The 23,601-nt window shown below is 43.1% G+C and overlaps 1 protein-coding gene across 5 annotated transcripts in view; it reads left to right on the plus strand.

The window, feature by feature from the left end:
* The first annotated feature begins 1,453 nt into the window (after nt 1-1,453).
* Nucleotides 1,454-23,601, plus strand: part of CDK10 (cyclin dependent kinase 10) — a 74,615-nt gene continuing 52,467 nt past the window's right edge. The window contains exons 1-6 of one of the 5 annotated variants that reach the window (XM_078771575.1): nt 1,454-1,616; nt 2,369-2,538; nt 7,940-8,012; nt 13,254-13,325; nt 22,933-23,035; nt 23,133-23,214. In XM_078771575.1, coding sequence (XP_078627701.1) covers nt 2,443-2,538; nt 7,940-8,012; nt 13,254-13,325; nt 22,933-23,035; nt 23,133-23,214 — 426 coding nt within the window. In that variant the 5' untranslated portion in view covers nt 1,454-1,616; nt 2,369-2,442. The other 4 variants (XM_078771576.1, XM_068107222.2, XM_078771577.1 and 1 more) reach the window with 4 other exon arrangements.

Below are 23,601 nucleotides of genomic sequence, written 5' to 3' on the forward strand. Positions count from 1 at the left end.
CAGCATACACGTACACAATCACAAGCACCAATCCACTCACACTCAGCATACACGTACACAATCACAATCACAATCACCAATCCACTCACACTCAGCATACACGTACACAATCACAAGCACCAATCCACTCACACTCAGCATACACGTACACAATCACAATCATCATCACCAATCCACTCACACTCAGCATACACGTACACAATCACAATCGCCAATCCACTCACACTCAGCATACACGTACACAATCACAATCATCATCACCAATCCACTCACACTCAGCACACACGTACACAATCACAAGCACCAATCCACTCACACTCAGCATACACGTACACAATCACAATCACCAATCCACTCACACTCAGCACACACGTACACAATCACAATCACCAATCCACTCACACTCAGCATACACGTACACAATCACAATCACCAATCCACTCACACTCAGCACACACGTACACAATCACAATCACAAGCACCAATCCACTCACACTCAGCACACACGTACACAATCACAATCACCAATCCACTCACACTCAGCACACACGTACACAATCACAATCGCCAATCCACTCACACTCAGCATGCACGTACACAATCACAATCACAATCACCAATCCACTCACACTCAGCACACACGTACACAATCACAATCACCAATCCACTCACACTCAGCATACACGTACACAATCACAATCACCAATCCACTCACACTCAACACACAGGTTCACAATCACAATCACCAATCCACTCACACTCAGCATACACGTTCACAATCACAATCACCAATCCACTCACACTCAGGTTCACAATCACCAATCCACTCACACTCAGCACACACGTACACAATAACAATCACCAATCCACTCACACTCAGCACACACGTACACAATCACAAGCACCAATCCACTCACACTCAGCACACACGTACACAATAACAATCACCAATCCACTCACACTCAGCACACACGTACACAATCACAATCACCAATCCACTCACACTCAGTACCATACCCCGCTATCTCCAATGTACTATACCCCGGTATGTCTAACATATATGTGTACAGTATGCCTTTAATCATCTAACATGTATGTGTACAATTTGTCTTTATCCACCATTCATTCTTAGTGTGCCTTTAATTATCTAACATGCATGTGTACAATTTGTCTTTATCCAACATGTATGTATACAGTGTGCCTTCAAATATCCAACATGTATGTGTACAGTATGGCTTTCATTGTCTAACATGTATGTGTACAGTTTGCCCTTGTTCCACATGTATGTGCACAGTGTCCCTTTAATTATCCAACATATCATTTACGTGCAAATTCCACTGTGAACCATGTAACACAATAGTTAGTTAGTTAGAATATATAAACACAATAATTAGTTAGTTAATTACTTGAATGCCCGGATCTTCATGGAGGGACTTCCGGTGGTTGGTGTTTTGAGCACGAGGACGGAAGTGTGTCCTTAGGTGCTTGAACTGTCGGTGTGTGTTGTGCTCGCTTTGGAGTAATTGGTCTGCTGTACCTTCCTGTTCGGATCTGGATTGAATACACTGCCCTGGGCTGGGGGAAACCCGCCTCCCAGTCCTTTGGTTCAGCCGTTTGTATGTAACACCCACGAACATAACTCAGGTGTTATACTATTACTTGTTCATTTCACTCATCTCATGTTACACAGAGCCTCGGTGCGAACTCGTGTCACATGACATGGCAGAGACGAGACTGGGTGGTTTGCCATTGCTCCAGGAGCCATTCAGTGTCGCAATTTGTAATTCTTCAGAATACCGACAAAATCTCGCCGACTCTTCACCAAAGTGTTCTGTGGGATCTTTAAATTAAAGTTTAATGCCCACCATTCCAAAAATGCTCTCACATCGGCCCATGAGTGTTGCTCACGTCAGGTTACTGTAAAATATAAATAAATAAATGAAATATCGGTGGTATTTGTAATTAATCGCGTCTTTGGCTATTAGTATTACTATTGGTATTATTTCATATCACAAGTCGACTTCATGTTTTCACGAAAGGCGCATCATGAAGTTTAAATTAATGGTTAATATGTTTTACATCAATTTGGACACTTTTGATAAACCTTGTCCATCGACCAAATAACCAATAAACGGGATGCTTACGGGCGGTGTATACGTTAAGGGAAACTGTTGCGTAGGTTGTTCTTGTGCTTTCCCCGTGAATATATTTGGTTGGATAGAATTTTATTAAGGCGGTGTATAAGTTGAAGTAAACTGTTGCGTAGGTTGTTCTTATGCTTTCTCCGGGAATTGGTTTGGTTGGGTGGATTTTTATTTATTAACGAATCGTGGTTGTTACTTGTGATGAGTTACATGGTGCCTTTCAGGTTTCGGTAGTTGCGGTTTTCTGTTCGTGGACTGCTACAGACTACAGTGCTACTCCAGCCTGGGTCCAGGAGGCATGGTTGAGCGGGTTCCAGCTGACAGTGGTCGAGATGAGATTACCTTGCTTTCTCTCCGCACTGGGCAGTCGTTCAAGGTTCCGCAGCTCGACCGGGTTTGTTTCGCAATTCAATTCAGAACAGTGAACCTGAAAAACAGTATTAGTGTTTACGTGTCGTTGTTGTTTGGGACCATCTATTTATTACGTACGGAGAGTGAGGATGATTACTTTGGGAGGAGAGACATGTATGGGACGTTTTGTCCTGCAGCTTATTTCCATTTTAAGGCAATTCCAGCGTTATGGATGTGACATTTGTACTCAAAATGTCAAACAAAATGTCTCAGATGTACAGGTTAAGCATATAAATATATTATGAAACAACTTATATGTATATCCCTGGAATCTCACAGTGGGAGTCCAGACACCAAAAAAATCAAAAAATTCATCTCACAGAGATAATGGCAAATTAACTTGTGTTATGGATGTGACGGAAATGGACAGGGGTTTTGGGAGACGACACACTTTCTAAAAACTCTGAATTGACCTTTCGGGCTGCTCATGCGGTGGCTGGGAGGCTTCTAGCAGTGGGTTTGATCGGCGTGGTTCTGAGCAGGGATGGTGATGGAAGAATGCCTAAAGCTTTGGGTTGGGAGGTGTGACTGGTGCCATGCTCTTGGCTCTGCATTTTGCCCTTTTGCCCTCTTTGGGCTGCTGGCTAGAAGGGAACTGTGCTGGGTTTTTCACGGATTCGGCTCCTGGCTGCACACCTGGCTCTGTGTTGCGTGCTTCTCTTCGGGATTTGCCCGCAACATTTTTGGGCCTGCTTTGGCGTCGCGGACTGGCATTCTCTTCCTGCCACGGCTGCCCTCCCTCTGCTCATGACCTATATGCTCACCATCGGGCCCACCACCATGCACGTTCCTGCGCCCCTCCACCCGTGCTTGGTCTCCGTGTGGGCGACCTATGTGCTCACCGTTGGGCCCACCACCATGCACGTTCCTGCTCCCCTCCACCCGCTGCTTGGTCTCCGTGTGGGCGACCTATGTGCTCACCGTTGGGCCCACCACCATGCACGTTCCTGCTCCCCTCCACCCGCTGCTTGGTCTCCGTGTGGGCGACCTATGTGCTCACCGTTGGGCCCCCCACCATGCACGTTCCTGCTCCCCTCCACCCGCTGCTTGGTCTCCGTGTGGGCGACCTATGTGCTCACCGTTAGGCCCACCACCATGCACGTTCCTGCTCCCCCTCCACCCGCTGCTTGGTCTCCGTGTGGGCGACCTATGTGCTCACCGTTGGGCCCACCACCGTGCATGTTCCTGCTCCCCTCCACCCGCTGCTTGGTCTCCGTGTGGGCGACCTATGTGCTCACCGTTGGGCCCACCACCATGCACGTTCCTGCTCCCCTACACCCGCTGCTTGGTCTCCGTGTGGGCGACCTATGTGCTCACCGTTGGGCCCACCACCATGCACGTTCCTGCTCCCCTCCACCCGCTGCTTGGTCTCCGTGTGGGCGACCTATGTGCTCACCGTTGGGCCCACCACCATGCACGTTCCTGCTCCCCTCCACCCGCTGCTTGGTCTCCGTGTGGGCGACCTATGTGCTCACCGTTGGGCCCACCACCATGCACGTTCCTGCTCCCCCTCCACCCGCTGCTTGGTCTCCGTGTGGGCGACCTATGTGCTCACCGTTGGGCCCATCACCGTGCATGTTTCCAACGTCCCTCCGCCCACTGCTTAATCTGCGTGTGGACCTTGGCTTTCTCTGCTGAGTGTGCATGGGACTTCTCTATTTTTCTGCACAAACGCTATGGATATCCTCGCCGAAGTTGTGGGCTGGAGGTCAGGGACACGGTCGTTGTTGCATCTTCCAGGCCTTCTTCGGTCTGGTTGGACTTCATGGTGAGGTTTTGTACAGCGTTATTTATTTTCTTGCTGCACTGTATGGAGATTGGAGAGGCTTTGTTTAGCGTTATTTATTTATTTATTTATTTATTTATTTATTTTTTGTATACAAGATCGAGGCTCGTGAAAGAGCCAACATTAATCACACAAAAAGTCAAACCGACACATAAAACATATGATAAAGGGAGCAGTAGACAAGATGGAGAGAGATGGGGAAGCACACAAACACAACTTTTTAAAGCATGGACATCAGGAGATCTGTGGGAGGGAGAGGGCTTGGGAAGTGGGGGGGGGGGGGGGGGGGGATTGAGGGAGGGCTTGGAGGGAGGAGGCACGGGAAGGAGGGGGGGGGGGGTGGGAGAAGTATAAAACACATGGAAATAAGTTGGTATTTCAGAATTGGTATTCTTGCTGCACTTTATGGGGAGGCTTTGTACAGCTTTATTACTTGCAAAATCGAAGATTTGCAATCGAACTGCAAATTTGCAATTTGCAATCGATTTGCAATGCAAAGATTTGCTGCAATCAAAATCAAACTAAAATCACCATTTTAAATCCGATTGACTTGAAAATGGAATAGCATTTGTATATTGTCACTAAATTGGGAAATGAAGTATTTGAGGTCAAAAGGTCAAAAGTCAACTGAAGGTCAAACTTCCAAAATCATTAATTTTCATCTGAAAACCCATCAATTTTCATCCGATTGACTTGAAAATAGAACAGCAATTGTGTATTGCCTCACTGAATTGGGAAACAAACTATTTTTGAGGTCAAAAGGTCAAAGGTCAACTCGAGGTCAAACTTCTAAAATCATTTTTCATCTGAAAAATCGTCACTTTTCATCCTGTTGACCCGAGCTTTGATCAATATTGTAAAGTTTAATCTTCATGAAATGGACAATTTGCTGTATCAATGGAAACTTTTTTGGGGGGGGGGGTGGGGGGGGGGCGGATTTTGCAATTATCGTGCTCCACATGACGTCTTCTTGTTTATTTCATTGTTATTTCTCGTTGCACTTCATGGAGAAGCTTTGTACAGCTTTATTTATTTTCTCTTTACACTTTATGGAGAAGCTTTGTACAGCTTTATTTATTTTCTTGCTGCACTTTATGGAGAAGCTTTGTACAGCTTTATTTATTTTCTTGCTCTACTTTATGGAGAGGCTTTGTACAGCTTTATTTATTTCATTGTTTTTTCTCGCTACACTTCATGGAGAAGCTTTGTACAGCTTTATTTATTTTCTTGTTACACTTTATGGAGAAGCTTTGTACAGCTTCTTTTTCTTTTTCTTTTTTTCGATACACGATGGTGAGGCTCGATACAACTTTATTTATTTATTTTCTTGCTGCACTTCATGGTGAGGCTTTGTACAGCTTCTTTTTCTTTTTCTTTTTTTCGATACACGATGGTGAGGCTCGATACAACTTTATTTATTTATTTTCTTGCTGCACTTCATGGTGAGGCTTTGTACAGCTTTATTACTTGCAAAATCGAAGAAAAATCGAAGATTTTTCAAGTATATCGGTCGGTTGTGTTTGTTATTTTGTCTGTTTGTTTGTTTGCACTCGCCTACAGCATTTGCATAGTGCCCCAGAAAATTGGTAAAACTATTTTTAAGGTCAAAGGTCAACTTTAGGTTAAACTTCCAAAATCATAAATTTTCATCTGAAAAATCATTACTTTTCATCTCAACTTGAATATTAAACAGCAATTACATAGCCCATTACTGAATTGGGAAACCAAGTATTTTGAGGTCAAAAGGTCAAAGGTCAACTGAACATCAAACTTCCAATATCAATTTTCATCTGAAAAATCATTACTTTTCATCTTATTAACTTGAATATTAAACAGCAATTACATAGCCCATTACTGAATTGGGAAACCAAGTATTTTGAGGTCAAAAGGTCAAAGGTCAACTCAAGGTCAAACTTCCAATATCAATTTTCATCTGAAAAATCATTACTTTTCATCTTATTAACTTGAATATTAAACAGCAATTACATAGCCCATTACTGAATTGGAAAACCAAATATTTTTGAGGTCAAAAGGTCAACTCTAGGTCAAACTTCTAAAATCAATTTTCATCTGAAAAACTGTCAATTTTCATCTGATTGACTTGAAAATTATATAGCAATTGCACAGTGCCAAACTGAATTGGGAAACATTTTATTTTTGAGGTTAAAAGGTCAAAGGTCAACTCAAGGTCAAACTTCTAAAATCAATTTTCATCTGAAAAATCGCCACTTTTCATCCTATTGACCCAAGCTTTGATCAAAATCGTCAATTTTAATCTGGATGAAATGGACAATTTGAAGAATCAATGGCAACCTTATTTGGAGGGGCAGGTGTGGATTTTGCAAGTATCGTGCTCTGCTTGATGTCTTCTTGTTTATTTATTTTCTCGCTACACTTCATGGAGAGGCTCGGTACAGGTTTTTTTTGGGGGGGGGGGGGGGGTTTCTTGCTACACTTCATGGTGCCTTTGCTCTGCACCACTCTGGGTCTACTCTACCACAATTGCCTTTGCTCTGCACCACTCTGGGTCTACTCTACCACAATTGCCTTTGCTCTGCACCACTCTGGGTCTACTCTACCACAATTGCCTTTGCTCTGCACCACTCTGGGTCTACTCTACCACAATTGCCTTTGCTCTGCACCACTCTGGGTCTACTCTACCACAATTGCCTTTGCTCTGCACCACTCTGGGTCTACTCTACCACAATTGCCTTTGCTCTGCACCACTCTGGGTCTACTCTACCACAATTGCCTTTGCTCTGCACCACTCTGGGTCTACTCTACCACAATTGCCTTTGCTCTGCACCACTCTGGGTCTACTCTACCACAATTGCCTTTGCTCTGCACCACTCTGGGTCTACACCACAATTGCCTTTGCTCTGCACCACTCTGGGTCTACTCCACCACAATTGCCTTTGCTCTGCACCACTCTGGATCTACTTCACCACAATTGATTGTTTTGTTCCAATTAATATGATCTACTTCATTATTTTGATATTTTTAATTGCAATACTTTATATTACCTTTCATATTTTTCGTGATGCTTTTTTGTGTTGCCCAACTTTGTATTGGTTTAAATGCATTTCATAATTTGCATCTTGCTGCATCTTGTATTATTATTATTGTAACCTCATATTATTGTATCGATCCTTATTTTTCACACGTTATACAAGTCTGCATATATATTTTTTATCTTGGAAGCAATCATTAATTGTAAATTATGAATAAGTATACATGTGTAATTCAGCCATTGGCTGCCAGACATGCTTTTAATAAACCATTTTGATTGATTGATTGATATTCACGTGCTGGTCAACTTGCCAAATTGTAATTGATGTCCTGACTGAGGGCTCACTTGACAGGAGCACTCCGCGATCGAGTAGTGAGCTATTTAAGACGTACTCACCAAAGTTCACGACTGATGGGGTAATTTAACTACCACAACCACCCCGCTTTCCGCTCCTCCCGCCATTCTCCCAAGCAGACATGAAGTTACAACAAATGAGGCGTCTCAGTGAGGTTGAGCACAGGTGGTGATGTTTAAACTTTACTTTGTGTACGTTTAAATAAATAAAAAATGTTTATTTTTTTTGTACAGCTGGGGAGATGTCGTGCTGTAACGGAGTTTGAGAAGCTGAACCGCATTGGCGAGGGCACCTATGGCATTGTCTGTAAGTGATGCTCCATTTCCATGTCCAACATGACGTTCGTTTCACATTCAACTCTTCTGAATTTTTTTATTTTATCTTTACCTTTCATTATCTTAAAGATCTCCATCATATCTCCGCGTAGCCACCTCCTTTCTAATGTTTAAAGTCCTGTCTCCTTCAGTCGCTCCTCATAGCTCAGTCTAGCTAGGCCAGGAAGCAATCTAGTATTCCTACATTGAACCCTCTCGATGGCAGCTGCGTCCTTCCTGAGTTGTGGTGATCAAAACTGCACACAATATTCTAGATGAGGCCCTCATGAAATTCCTATACAGTACTAACACTACCTCCTTTGATTTATAACTTATCTCTCTACAGATACAACCTGAAACCATGTTAGTTTTACCTGTAGTTACCAGAAAGGAACTGAATTAGTAGTTCCAAAGATAAGTAGGCCAAAGTAGGCCAACTCTATTCAGTAAGCCAAAGGAAACAGTTCCATCCAAAGATAAGATGAAAGTATTGGAATTGAAAAATGAATGTTCACTCCTTTTGTCCCCCGTCGCACCGCGGAGCGAAAGGGGGACTGGTTTTCCCGTACGTGCGTACATGTGTGCATGCGTGCGTGCGTAAGCGAGGACCGCATTCAAATTTGGTGTGTGGGTGCAACCCACGTCAAAATCCAAGATGGCCGCCGCCACGTATGTCTGACGCCATGTATGTCTGGACCTTGTGAGCTGAATATCTTGAAAAATAAGCGAAGTACCAACTTCTAATCTGGTGTGTGGGTGTATCTAGGCATAAGGAAGAACGCTATTGAAAATTCGGTCGCCACGGCAAAAGCCAAGATGGCCGTCACCATATATATGTCTGAACCTTGTGAGCGAAATATCTTGAAAAATAAATGAACTACTAACGTCTAGTCTGGTGTGTGGGTGTATCTACGCATGAGGAAGAACGCTATTGAAAATTGGGTCGCCACGTCAAAATCCAAGATGGCCGCCGCCATGTATGTCTGAACCTTGTGAGCGGAATATCTTGAAAAATAAGCGAAGTACCAATTTCTAATCTGGTGTGTGGGTGTATCTAGGCATAAGGAAGAACGCTATTGAAAATTTGGTCGCCACGTCAAAATCCAAGATGGCCGCCTTGCGTCTTTCACTTTGTCAACTCGCATCATTTCACCGACAGGGGACCTAGGCGTAACGCTTGTTAAGCCTGTACATTGCCAGTCAAAGGAGAGAAGAAGATCTCGAGGACTTTTTCCACATCAAAAACCGTCCCTCCCCACCATGAATGTCAAAAGGAGGACGAATGAGGCAAAGAGATGTCAGATCCCCCAGGATGTCTTGAAAAGATAACTGCAGTGTGACGTGTGGAAGCACTAGATTTACTCTGACAAATCTAAGAAGCTTCACTGTATTTCAAAATGACCATTTATTGTATATACCACACTTGGGGAGAAGGTCGCATTTTTCAAACACCAAGCTCACCTCTGAACCAGCAAGGTTCAATTGTCATATATATATATATATATATATATATGAATATATATACACAAAAGCTCCGAGGCAGGATTTACAAATCCTTCAGTTGTCAGCAAACGTAGCTTCTGGTTGCATCTTCACCACTCTTGGTTTCAGTTGAATGCCAAGTTACATCATCTGATAAATGCTTTGGTTGGGCTAGGCTAAGCAAAAACAAGTTTATCTTGGTGAAGACTGAAGATATGTGTCGAAATGCACACACGACCTTATTGACGAGCACTTCTGCTGCTTTCAGCAAGAACAAGTGTTATTTATTTTTCACTTCTTTAAGCAAACACATTTATTTAACACTTTTAGTTTTAAATCAAGATTTCTGAAACCACCATGCCATGCTGGTATTTTCCCCGTAAATTTTATTTAATTTTACCCACACATGCTCCATCAATTGATGCCAAAATATTGATGCTACAACAGGTGCTCATTTTCTCTCTGTGAGAACATCGGGTACATTCGAGGAGTACGCAAATAACACCATACATAATGTAACGAATTTGAGAAAGTGTAAAGAATGTGAGAATTATGGTTTTGTTGTGTGGAAATGTCACCCTCCGTAATGTAAAGAAAGGTCGAAGCTCGTCCTCTTAGTTAATTCCATAAACCTACACGCAGGGCACCATATATCCTTTTAAATAGTTATTCCCTTATTCTATGTAGTTTAAGGCTGTGTTTCCCAATAGTTTGACTCTCCATTGCACCGAATTAAATAAGAGTAGGTCCCATCTGCAAAGTGTCAGGTTTGGATGGTTTTCGCCGCAAATGGACTCCATTGAGCACGCCGTCGGTTGGAAGAAGAAAGGCGTGTCTCCACCTCGTCATAGAGGGGAGGAGTGAGCCAGCCCCGAACAACCAACCAAGTATAAGGGGTTTGGCTTGAGAGGGCAGAGAGAGAACAATCTGGGAGGTTCGCAAAGGTTCAAGGGTGGGGCTTATATAACCCGCGGGAGATGCCCCCACCAGAGATGCGCTGGAGATGAGCTACGCAGATGCACTGCAGATGAGTCCAAGCAGCTGAGATACGTGCCGCGCTGCAGAGGAGATACGGACCGAGGCAACGCAAGGAGCGCGCGGCGCAGCAGTGCGGAGAAAGGAACTTCGCCCGCGCAGTTTGGAACCGCGGGAGTTCGCACGGCTCGGCTTTTTGACGGCGGTGCCTTCCGGCCCGACCGTGCCCAGTCCCCGCTGAACCTTCCTTGCCTCTCCAAGCCATCCACCTTCAGCCATTCATTCCTGCCTGCATTTCCCCGTGTAAGTGTGATCGTTCGTCTGTCTTTCATGTTGTCCTGAGGTATTAATTAAGCTTGTATAGTTAAGCTAATCATTGCACTATGTCTCCTGCTCCTTCCATTGCCTTGTAAATCGTATTTCCTTTCCTTTCTGCTTTAGTTGTGTGTAAATAGTAATAAACCCTGTTATTCCCTACTTTGTCTTCTTCTTCTTTATGCTCTTTCGGTCGCTTTAGAGGTTTCCATCATTGCACACCTGTGGCACGATTTGGCCAACGTTCAGGATCGGGTTAGTCTTTGTTAACGGTTCGTGCCGCGGCTGCCATCCGCTCGGCAAATTAACATCTTATCCGCGGTCGCGAACGAAGCTGCTCACCTGCCTCTGGAGGGAGCTTGTGCAGCTTCAGGGACCACGTCGGTCAGTCACAAACGTCACAAACAAACGTCACAAGTCACAAACGTTAACAATAACATCACAGCTACGAAGTACTTCTAGAGTAGACATAGTTTGAGACATACAGGGCCTTCGGAAAGTATTCACACCCCTTGACTTTTTGCACATTTTGTTGTGTTACAGCCTAAATTTTAAATTGATTAAATTGAGATTTTTTTGTCGCTGATCTACACATAATACCCCATAATGGCAAAGTGGAATTGTTTTTAGAAATCTTTACAAAATAATTAAAAATTAAAAGCTGAAATGCCTCAAGTCAATAAGTGTTCAACCCCTTTACTATGACACTCCAAATTGAGCTCAGGTGCATCCGTTTTCCTTTGATCATCCTTGAGATGTCTCTACAACTTGGTTGGAGTCCACCTGTGGCCAATTCATTTGATTGGACATTATTTAGAAAGAAACACACCTTTATATAATAATCTGCAGGCTGAGTTAACATCAGGGGCAGTAGATATGGGAAACCAGTCCTGAAGAGAGATGGCTGCTTGTAGTCCCCTGCCAATCTGCTTCAGGGAAATGCCAGACTCGCCGGTGTTGAGGCAGATTTTTGAGAATGTCCAGAGAGATGTTTACCTTCACAATCACGTGATCAGATGAACCTTTTGGTGCAGAGGAAGAGCAGGAGACATTTGTAGGGAAGGTGGTAATCACCAGGTCCAGCAAGGAGGATTTGCCATTGGAAGAAATCTGGGTTGGAAACTTCAAAGATTGAGTCGGTCCCATGGAGCCACGGAAGTCCTTTGCTGAAGTGCCATGGCTGGTGAGAGGGGTACGAACACTCAGCCAATTACCATGGTGACTATTGAAATCGCCACATATGAGGAAGACAGAGTTGGGATGAGTGGTTAAAAGATGGTCCATGTTGTCTGAGATGGATGTAGATGGAGTCATCACTGTTAGGAAGCGGGTACAACACAGACAAACTAGTGGTGGAAGAGGAGGGAGTCACAACCAGAGGTACTCCTGGGGGTTGGGAGGTGTAAGATCAGTACAAATGCAGTGAGAAATTGAGTTATTGATGTAAAGTGAAACTCTGCCGCTGGGGCATGGTTCAGGCCTATCAAATCGGAGAAGAAATAATCGAGGAGACACTGAGGAGTCAGGGACGTCCCGGGGGAGGAAGCATTCTGTTAAATACAGTAGATGATGTCTGATTTATATGCAGCAGCCTGGATCGAGAAATCTATCAGCTTGGAGCGAAGACCTCAGATATTTGACTTTCGGCAAGAGCACGATATCTTGGATGTGAGGGATCTCTGGGTCGCTCCTGTGAGATCGATCGGCTATCTTCGTGCTGCTGGTCTGTTCAATCAGAACTGACCGGTATAACACAGCAACAATAATTGCAACCCACTACACCATCACCACTGTTTGAACCCCCCCGCACCCACACCCAACCATAGCATCCCCACGGGCACAACTAGCCACCTCACCATCACCCACACTCTCACCAGTACCCATCACACGCAGACTGTCACCCACTCCCTCTGCACCTCCAATGCCAGAAACACATGAAGTACTCCCATCAACAAGCACACCCTCCCCAACAATCATGCCACCCACATCTACCGCATCCCCATACCACCCCATCCCCACCAACGAGCAACCTGTCATAGACCCACCCAACAAACACAAGTGACTTTCTTCATCTGGTCCCCAATCCTCTGACACATCTAATAAAGATTTTGTCCATCTAAGCTCTTTAACGAGCCACCTTCAAGCATTTATAACGGGAAAGACCCCACAGTCTCCACCAACCCGAGCATTGCCCACATACAACATTCAATATAGTGATGATAAGCAGCTGTGGATGTGTCCCCGGCCTTGCTCATGTCGAGTGACATCTGCTCGGTCTTGTCCTTTTCTTCCTCGGGTTTTGGCGCCCCGCCTCCACCAATGGCAATGCGCCAATTAATCCATAAAATCCTTTCAATCCAGAATGGAGAATGTGCATAGGGTATTGTTAAAAATGGGGGGAAAAAGGTTTATATGAGATGGTATGTATTCCTTATAAACACTCATGACTCCCTGCCTTCAGATCGTGCCCGTGACCTCAGAACCAATGAGGTCGTGGCTTTGAAGAAAGTTCGGATGGATAAAGAGAAAGATGGTAAGACAATTCCTCCCTCTTTGCTTCTAAAATGGTTATTTCCCGTTATGTATGGACCTTAGCCATGCTTCCATCGTTCCATATTGATGAGCTCATTTCTGCCATGTGTCATGTAGATGAATTGCACGCATCTCTCGTTTTTTGTTAAATTATTGTAAAACGTTTGTATGCCCATCACCATCCTCTGTGTTCCATGTGCCTATTTGTTTATGGGTTTTCGTGGTACCTGTTTGGGTGATAAAGGATGTTGTTTGGTTTTCTCGCATACTGTCCTTTGTCCTGCTTCACTCACTCATCTTTTTTCTTTATTCCCTCACTATTGTTTCCCAAAAATACACTCGTCTTGTTTGCCCATATTATGATAAAATACTCCTTCACACCATACCTTCCCAAGAGCTGTCCTGAACCTATGCTGCAAAAAAGATTTTTGAATATAAAGAAAAAAAAATCAAGAACAAGAAAATATTTCTTGGGAGTGGGGCACAAAAGTTTTCCTCAATATGAAAATTCCTGTGCAAAGATTTTCTCAAGGAAACTTTTCTTAAGATATATGTATAATTATATGTTGTTAAAACAGCACAAAAATGATCTATGTATGAATGTATTTTCTCAAATCAAGACACTCAAAAAATTTTTTTAAAGGATATATGTATCAGTTTTCTTTAAGCATACCTTTTTTAAAAACAAGATATATGGATAATAGTTTTCTTCAAGCAAAACTTTTTTATAACAAGATATGTGTAATCGTTTTCTTAAAACAAGACACTTAAAAAAAACAAAAACAAGATATATGTATAATCGTTTTCTTAAATCAAGACACTTAAAAACAAGATTTATGTATAATCGTTTTCTTCAAGCAAAACTTTTTTATAACAAGATATGTATTATCGTTTTCTTAAAACAAGACTTTTTTTTTTTAAGCAAGATATTTGTATAATCGTTTTCCTAAACCAAGACACTTAAAAACAATATATATGTATAATAGTTTTCATGAAACAATAGTTCACGCTCGGTACCAAAACCTGAGAAGCAGGTTTAATTGCAATTGAAATATGGGACGATGTCGCGGGCAATCCCTTTCACGGAAAGCCTCAATTCATCTGCGACCAATATCGAGGCAGTCCGCTCGCAGCCTCGATACCATTCACGGCTGTAGTCAGGTTCACTATGTCAATAAATTATATTTCGTTCAAAATCATGGTAGATTAGCAAACCTATACATTTTTGGAAAGGTTATAGCATAAGGAAACTAAAAATCAATGTTTACATTTGGAGAGATACCTGTATGGCGGCCATTTTGGATTTTCAAAATGGCCACTGTAAAATACATATTTTGTTCTATTTCTGCCTCTAATTACCCTAAAAACTTTTTAAAATATACTAAACCTATATTTTCAGGGACAAGGAATCCAATGAAAGTATCAAATTAGTGCTATGGGGAATGGTAAGACACGAATCAAAGGTTTTGAATTGCAAAATACTGTCTTTATATTCGCGATAAGTTGCATAATCAAATACATGTTATCATTTTGTACAGGCAGTTAATAACATCAAAATGTGTCACAATAATTCATATCACCAAACATACACAGGCAGTCAGCAAAATCATATATACACATGCAGTCAGTATAACTTCACATCTACACAGGCAGTCAATGACAAAATATACAGGCAGTCAATGGCATCAAACATACACGATTACAGAATATGCCATTTCGAGTTCCTCATCACTGTCCTGTGTGTCGTATCCGACAATATAGTCCGCATCGTTTTCACAGTCCGTTCCACACAAGCAAAGGTCGGTCAAATTGATTGGCAAATCGAATTGGTCGATCGAATCGAATCGATCGAATTGGTCGAATGGTCGATCGAAACGATTGGTCGAATGGTCGAATTGGTCGAGTCGAATTGGTCGAATCGAATTGGTCGGAATTGGCAAATGTAAACATTGATTTTCAGATTTTCCATGTAATAACGTTTCCAAAAATGTATAGGTTTGCTAATCTACCATGATTTTGAACGAAAAAACATAGTGAACCTGACTACTGTCTCCTTTCCCCGCCGATTTTCCTCTTCTCTCCTCTTCTGGTTTCTTTGCCGCGTTTTTCTTTTTCCTCCACAAACATTTCTTTTTACCTTTTACTTTTTTTACTAAGGTCATCTTCATATCACACAGAAATCTTAACAACAATATTACCTGAAACTAAAAATCCTACAAGTATATAATAACAATAAAGGCGGAAGTGACAAATCCGTAACAGCAGATGCATATACAGTTGGACCCTGACATTCACGGTGCCAACGTTTGTGGACAACGCGTATTCACGGATGATAAAATGCGACCTGCTTCTACATTCGTGGCCCTGTGATATATGACATATTGTGTAGGGCACACTAATGTAGAATGTACAACAAAAGACACTTTTTTTTAAAACAAGATGTTAATATATTGTACAGTCACGTGAAAAAGTAAGTACACCCGATGTAAAGTTTTGACTTTTTCAACATATTTCAACATACAGCTATTTGATCTTCATTTCAACAATATTGATAGATAAAGGTGATATAATATAACAACTATCATGAAACATTTACATTTTGTAGTCCATTGTATAATTTTTGACCGGTATAACACAGTTGTACCACATTCCCGGTGTGTACCCTGGTTTAGAATAGGTACACCGTATCCCTGCGTGTCGTAAGAGGCGACTAAAAGGGTTGGCATCAGGAAGGGCATCCGGCCATAAAAACATTGCCTCAAAAAGAGAACCATGACAATTACGACTACATATGGGCAGGGTACAGCCCGAAGTACCCCGTGGGGGACCCCACTCCCTCTCGTCAAAACTCAAAGTAGGGAACCCGATCGAAGCAAGGGTGGAAATCATTCCATTTATGACGACGAAACGTCTGATGCCCGAGGTGGAGATCGGTTTCTGAGATTTGGGACATGGAATGTAGGGACAATGACAGGCAGATCAGGAGAAGTGGTGGAAGTATTGGTCAGAAGAAGAGTGGACACATGTTGTGTGCAAGAGATGAGATGGAAGGGAAGTGGTGTGACAATGGTGAAGGGTAGGCAGGGACAGAAATACAAGTTTGTGTGGCAAGGGTGCCCGGAGGGCGTGAATGGTGTTGGTGTCCTGTTTTCTGAGGAGTTTGTAGACAGTGTGCTGAGTGTGACTAGAGTGAGTGAAAGGTTGATGATTAGAAAGCTCTTGGTGAACGTCATCTCGGGATATGCTCCGCAGGTTGGTCGGAGCGATGAAGAGGACAAGTTCTGGTGTGCTATAGAGAAGCTGATGGAAAACGTGAAAGATGAGGAAGTTGTTGTGGTCGGAGGAGATCTAAATGGACATGTGGGAAGGAGTATGGACGGTTTTGAGGGAGTTCATGGGGGTTACGGATATGGTGTGAGAAATGGAGAAGGTGAAAGGATTTTGGAGTTTGCTGATGGAGCTGATTTGTTGATTTGTAATACTCAGTTCCAGAAAGAGGATAATGAGCTTGTTACATACACGTCAGGTGGGTCGACGACAACCGTTGACTACCTGCTGGTGCGTAGGCGAGATAGGGGGCACCTCCAGGACACAAAGGTGATCCCGGGGGAGGAGGCTGTTTCACAGCACCACTTGGTTGTCTGCGACATAAGGGTGAAAGGTGCGAGGAGAGCTCGGCGGGTGAAGTACCAACCGAGAATGAAGGTGTGGAGGTTGAAAGAGGTGACAGTGAGGGAGGCATTAAAAGAGAGGCTGAGTATGGTGGAGGATGATGTGGTTGAGCTTGAAAGAGGTTGGATGTCAATGAAAGATAGTCTGTTGGGAGCCGTTAGTGAGGTATGTGGATGGACAAAAGGACCACCGAGGCACTCGGAAACATGGTGGTGGGATGATGAAGTTGGAAAGAGGATTGACGAGAAGAGGAAGAAGTTCAAGGAGTGGCAGAAGGCGAAGGGTATGGGGGCAGAAAAGGCAGAGCATGAATGTTATAAGGCAGCCAAGAAGGCTGCAAAGTAAGAGGTAGCAAAGGCACAGGAGGCATGTAGGAAAATGTTCGGAGAACGCCTGGATTCGGAAGAGGGTCAGAGAGCGGTATTCAGGATTGCAAAGCAGATGGCGAAAGAGAGGTGTGATGTGATGGGGGTGAGTTGCTTGAAGGATGAAGTGGGACAAATCGTTGTGGACTCAGATGGAATTAAAGGGAGATGGAAGAGATATATGGAAATACTGTTGAATGCAGAGAATGAATGGGATGGCAACATAGAGAGTAACCCAGTTTTAGGACCGGCAGAGAAGATAACCGAGAAGGAAGTTGAGGAAGCGATAAAAGCAATGAAGAGTAGAAAAGCGGGAGGGCCGACGGGAGTTGTGGGAGATATGTTGAAGGCAGCGGGAAATTGGGGTGTGAAGAGAATGACAGAGATCTGTAATCTGGTGGTGAAAGAAGGCCGCATTCCAGTGGATTGGGAACTGAGTACCCTCGTCCCTCTATACAAGGGGAAAGGTGACCCTCTGGACTGTGGCTCGTATCGAGCGATAAAGTTATTGGAGCATGGAATGAAGGTATTGGAAAGGGTGTTGGAGAGGAGGATAAGGAAGAAAGTGAAGATTGACGAAATTCAGTTTGGATTTATGCCAGGAAGAGGAACGTCAGATGCGCTTTTTATTGTGAGGCAGTTGCAGGAGAAGTATATGGAGAAGAGGAAGAAGTTGTTTCTTGGGTTTGTTGATCTGGAGAAAGCATTCGATAGGGTTCCACGTGAAGTAGTGACATGGGCATTAAGGAAGTTAGGAGTGGAGGAATGGTTGATCAGAGTAGTGATGGCAATGTACAAAAGAGCGCGCACAGCTGTAAGGATGAAGGACGGGAACAGTGGTGAGTTTGAGGTGAAGGTGGGAGTGCATCAGGGGTCGGTACTAAGTCCACTACTATTTGTAGCTGTGATGGAGGTGCTGGCTCAGAACGTAAAGGAGGGTTTACCGTGGGAGTTGTTGTTTGCAGATGATCTGGTGTTGATTGCAGAAAGTATGGATGGACTGAAGGAGAAGATGAACAAGTGGAAGGAGTGCATGGAGACAAAAGGTCTGAAGGTGAATATCGGAAAAACCAAGGTGATGGCAAGTGGTAAAGCATGTGGTAAGGTGGAAAAAACTGGGAAGTGGCCGTGTGCTGTGTACAGGAAGGGTGTCGGAGTGAATTCCATTCAATGTACAATGTGCGCTGAGTGGGTTCATCAAAAATGTAGTGGTTTGAGAGGGTCATTAACCAGTGTGGTAGCTACATTCAAGTGTAAGGTGTGCACAGAGGGAGCTGCAGATGGAGGAAATGTTGAGTTGGATCTTGGAGATGGTGTGAAGCTGGAAGGTGTGAAAACATTTTGTTACCTTGGAGACATACTGAATGGAGAAGGTGGGTCGGACTCGGCAACGATTGCTCGAGTGAGATGTGCATGGAAGAAGTTTCGGGAACTGAGTGGCATGCTGACGAGGAGGGGAGTGTCATTGAAGCTGAAGGGAAAGGTGTATGCTGCATGTGTGAGAAGTGTTATGATTTATGGGAGTGAGACATGGGTAATGAACGGAGAGCAGCAATGAAGGCTGGAAAGGGTGGAAATGCGAATGGTTCGGTGGATGTGTGGAGTATCGTTGAGAGAGAGGAAGACAAATGATGAATTGCGAAAGATGATGGGAATAGAGCCTGTGATGGATGCTGTGAAGAGAAACAGGTTGAGCTGGTTTGGTCATGTGTTGAGGAAGGATGAAAGTGACTGGTTGAAAAGAGTGATGGAAATGAATGTAGAAGGAAGTAGAGGACGGGGAAGACCGAGAAAGACTTGGCTAAAGATGGTTGAAGAAGAAATGCGGGCAAGGGGGTTAACAAGGGGAGATGCAGAAAATAGGGCAAAATGGAGAACATTGTCATGGGGACCGCAAGGCTAACCCCCGCTCTTGCAGGGAAAATGGCCTTAAAATGCCTGTTGTTGTTGTTGTCGTCCATTGTATAATTTAAATAAACATAAATACAAATTTCACATGTGGAAAAAGTATGTACGCCCCACGAAAGTTTTTTAAAATCTTTTTAACATATGTGGACATATCAATATTTGATCTTCATTTAAACAGTATCTATAGATAAAGGTGATCTAATTAAACAAAAAACAATGAAAAAATTAACTTTGCAATAATTTATTCAACCAAAAATTGTTGCACAGCATGCACAATTGCATGCACAGCTCGTTTCAAATCCCCCCACAACATCTCAATGGGATTTAGATCTGGGCTTTGACTTGGCCATTCCAGAACCCTCCATTTCTTTCTTTTCAGCCATTCCTTGGTGGATTTACTGGTATGTTTAGGGTCATTGTCATGTTGCAAGGTCCACCTTCCGTTGAGCTTCAGCTTTCCGCCTCACATTATCCTCAAGCACCCTCTGGTACAATGAAGAATTCATAGTGGATTCTATGATGGTGAGCTGCCCAGGCGCTGATGCAGCAAAGCTGCCCCAAACCATAATATTTCCACCACCATGCTTTACAGTTGGTATCAGGTTCTTGTGGTCAAATGCTGTCTTTGGTTTTCGCCAAACATGTCTTCTGGTACTGTGGCCAAATAGCTCTACCTTTGACTCATCTGTCCAGAGCACATTGTTCCAGAAGTGCTGGTCTTTGCCCAGGTGTTCATTGGCAAACTTTAGTCTTGCACTGATGTTCTTTTTGGACAGCAAAGGTTTCGTCCTGGTACACCTCCCATGTAGATCAAATTTGTGCAGCCTCTTTCTAATTGGTAGACTTGTGCACTTTGACATCAACAGTGGCAAGAGCTACCTGTAGGTCCCGTGATGACATTCTGGGGTTCTTCGAGACTTCTTTCAGCATCTTGCGGTCTGCTCTCGGGCTGAACTTGCTGGGGCGGCCTGGCCTGAACAAGTTGGCAGTTGTTTGGAATCTTCTCCACTTGTAGATGATCTTCCGGACAGTCGAATGATTGATTTCAAATTGTTTGGAGATCTTTTTAAATCCCTTCCCAGACTCGTAGGCATCTATAACCTTCTTTCTGAAGGCCTCAGAGAGCTCTTTTGATCTAGGCATGGTGACGCCGCACACTTCAACAACAAAGAGCAAACCAAACTAAATGTCTGAGGTTTAAATAAGACAGGTTCCTCCAAGCTCCTCTCTAACGATGTTCTAATCGTTTGCGCCTGAGCTGGTGCACCTGATTCTAATTTTAGGTATTTGAAGTAGTGATAAATGTCGAGGTGTACTTACTTTTTCCACATGCGAAATTTGCATTTATGTTTATTTAAATTATACAGTGGACTACAAAATGTAAATGCTTCATGATATTTGTTATATTATATTACCTTTATCTATCAATATTGTTGAAATGAAGATCAAATAGCTGTATGTTGAAATATGTTGAAAAAGTCAAAACTTTACATGGGGTGTACTTACTTTTTCACGTGACTGTATGTGTATATGTATGTATAGCGTTTTTATGATTTATCATTATTTAAATCTTTCTAATGCTCCTTCATGTTGTCTAAACCTTTGTCCTTTCATTGTCGTCTAAAATGTCTCCTTATTTCTGGCAAATTTTTGCATTTTCATTATTTTATCATTATTTAATTCTTTCCAATGCTCCTTCATGTTATGCTCCATGCTCTATGATGACATCAGGGATACGTTTCATGTTTCTGTCATCTGGTAAGGTGGACTGAACCCAAAGGTTGAGAGAGTCTTTGCTTGCATATCTCCTTCAACCTAGCAATTTTGCCATCACTCCTTATAAGCAGATAGTAGTTGAAGTTATCCACGTTGTCGTCCTGGGATATGAATGATGTATGACGGATTCTGTTGGGTATCTTGTCCGACACTTCGATCATCATTACAACGCTTTGAAGGTGGATCTGGTCCGTCAGATCTATTTTACATGAATGTGGATTTGAAAATAGAATACAAGAGACTGGTGAGTGAATACAAGAGATTGAAGGAAGGTGAGCTGTTATAAGTATGATTACATAATACAGTAACGTGATATCTGCTTCATTTTGTAGATGTAGATCATTTGGTAAGGTGGATTACAGATCCACAGATCCATCCATTGGACAACAGATCATTACCATGGAATAGATCATTACCATGTTATATTTTCCAAATGTCCACATAGAAAATACAAAATGTTGAAGATTTGAGTAAACGGCCTTAGGTATATATGGAAAATTTGGGTATACCTGCTCAAAGTGGACTAACTGAACAAATGGGCAATATAGCAACCTACAGAACATGTCTAATCAAGCAGAAGGAAATGAGCTTTAATATGATATGTAACATCAGGAAGGGCATCCGGCCATAAAAACATTGCCTCCAACAGGGAACCATGATTGTCATGGGACCCGCAAGGCTAACCCCCGCTCTAGCGGGGAAAATGGCCTTAAAACGATCATTCATTCATTCATTCATTCATTCATATGATATGTAACGTGTGTATTCAATCATTTTGGATTCCTTCGATCCATGTTTGGAATTCACGTTCGACGCAGAGCTGCGATTCACATTTTAGGGTACATCCCTTAAAAGGCCCCAACTAGGTCGTGCATTTGTATATTTTCAATGATAACATTTGATTTCATGCTCAGGACTTCCCAAGGCTTCAGAAAAATACAACCTTGCTCAGGTGTGGGGGTGGTGCATGGTACCCCTATCTGATCCACGGGCTATATCATTCCATCTTTCTTCCATATAAAAAAGCGATGTGTACGGGATAACTGAGACACACATAAGCTATTCAAGATGAATGTTCCACAAATGTTTTGCCTACAATAACAACAGGGTTCGCTCAATTTGTAATGAACATTTTTACCATCGACCTTTTCATTTGTGCTTTCTCCTTTAGTTTAAACTAGGGCATGCCCGTACTATATATATGCCCGTACTATATATCTATCTAAAATTATATCCCCCCCCTCTATTTACATGAAATGGTTTGGTCCATTCGCAACGCCAAAGCGAACGGCGAACGGCTTGCGAGTACAGTGACAATCCCCCCCCTCTATTTACATGAATGGTTTGGTCCATTCGCAACGACCACAGAACCCCCCCCTCTATTTACATGCAATGGTTTGGTCCAAAGCGAACGGCTTCCGGAGTTTGGTAAAGCAATCGCCATCGCGTGCACAAATGCGCAGGAAAGCGAATGAATCGCAAATTCGTTTTTATTAGTTTTAAAACATCGTTTAACGCCAACATAGCGCCAACATAGTTTGCAAACGTGAAATAAATGAATACGCTCTCAAATGTGCCATCCGAGGCAGAGTGTGTCCGCCACGTTCGGCACACGTGATAGCTCGCTGCTCTCTGATTGGTTGAAGCGTTTTTTGGACATATCTCGGTAAGTAATTGTCCGATTAATATGAAACCTTGAAAAGGCACATCCTCGGGTCCCCAGCAATATACCTGGCAAGTTTCAAGTATATCGGACCCGTGGTTGTCGAGAAACAGCGGTCACAGACAAACAAACACACAGACAGACATACACACACACACACACACAGAGATTACTGGAATTATAGATAGATGACCAATGTGTTTCCATCCCTCCTCCGATGTAAGGTATCCCTGTGAGCAGTATGCGTGAAATTCGACTGTTGCTGCACTTGCGTCATCCCAATCTTGTGGAGCTTCAGCAGGTGGTAGTTGGGTCTCGCCTTGAAAGGTACTTCGTTTTCAATCCACCAGAGTTATACTTCTTCACCATGTTCTGAGCTAGACTCCATGGTTCTTTAATGCATTTGTTTCCATGTTAAACACAGCGTCTTCTTGGTGATGGGATACTGTGAACAGGACTTGGCCAGCCTCCTACAGAACATGTGTTCACCATTTTCAGAGGCACAGGTACGCCTCATATGTCCGGTTTGTATTCCCATTTGAAGCCATCACCACATTGCCCCTTTCATTGGCTGTTACAAACTCTGAAATTTGATTTTTCACTTGACATTGTTTCATGTGCAGCACCTGACTTCTGATTTGCATCATTGTAGGATATGCGGTCGTGCCGTTGATGTACAGCGCCCCCTTTAGGTTAGAGTAGGAATTTGTAATTTGTTCACGATGCTGGTGATAACTCACCTCCTCTTCATATCATTACCATGAGATCTTTATCGTACACCAACTCGTTCTAACAAATGGGACACCCAGTTTAATGTCCGTTCGAGGGTCGGCATGTACATCGATGAATCGTCCCGCTTCTAAAACACTGGCATGATAGTTTAGAATTGGGGA

The sequence above is a fragment of the Myxine glutinosa genome, chromosome 2 (assembly GCF_964187855.1).
Source record: "Myxine glutinosa chromosome 2, kmMyxGlut1.1, whole genome shotgun sequence".
NCBI classification, from domain to species: Eukaryota; Metazoa; Chordata; class Myxini; order Myxiniformes; family Myxinidae; genus Myxine; species Myxine glutinosa.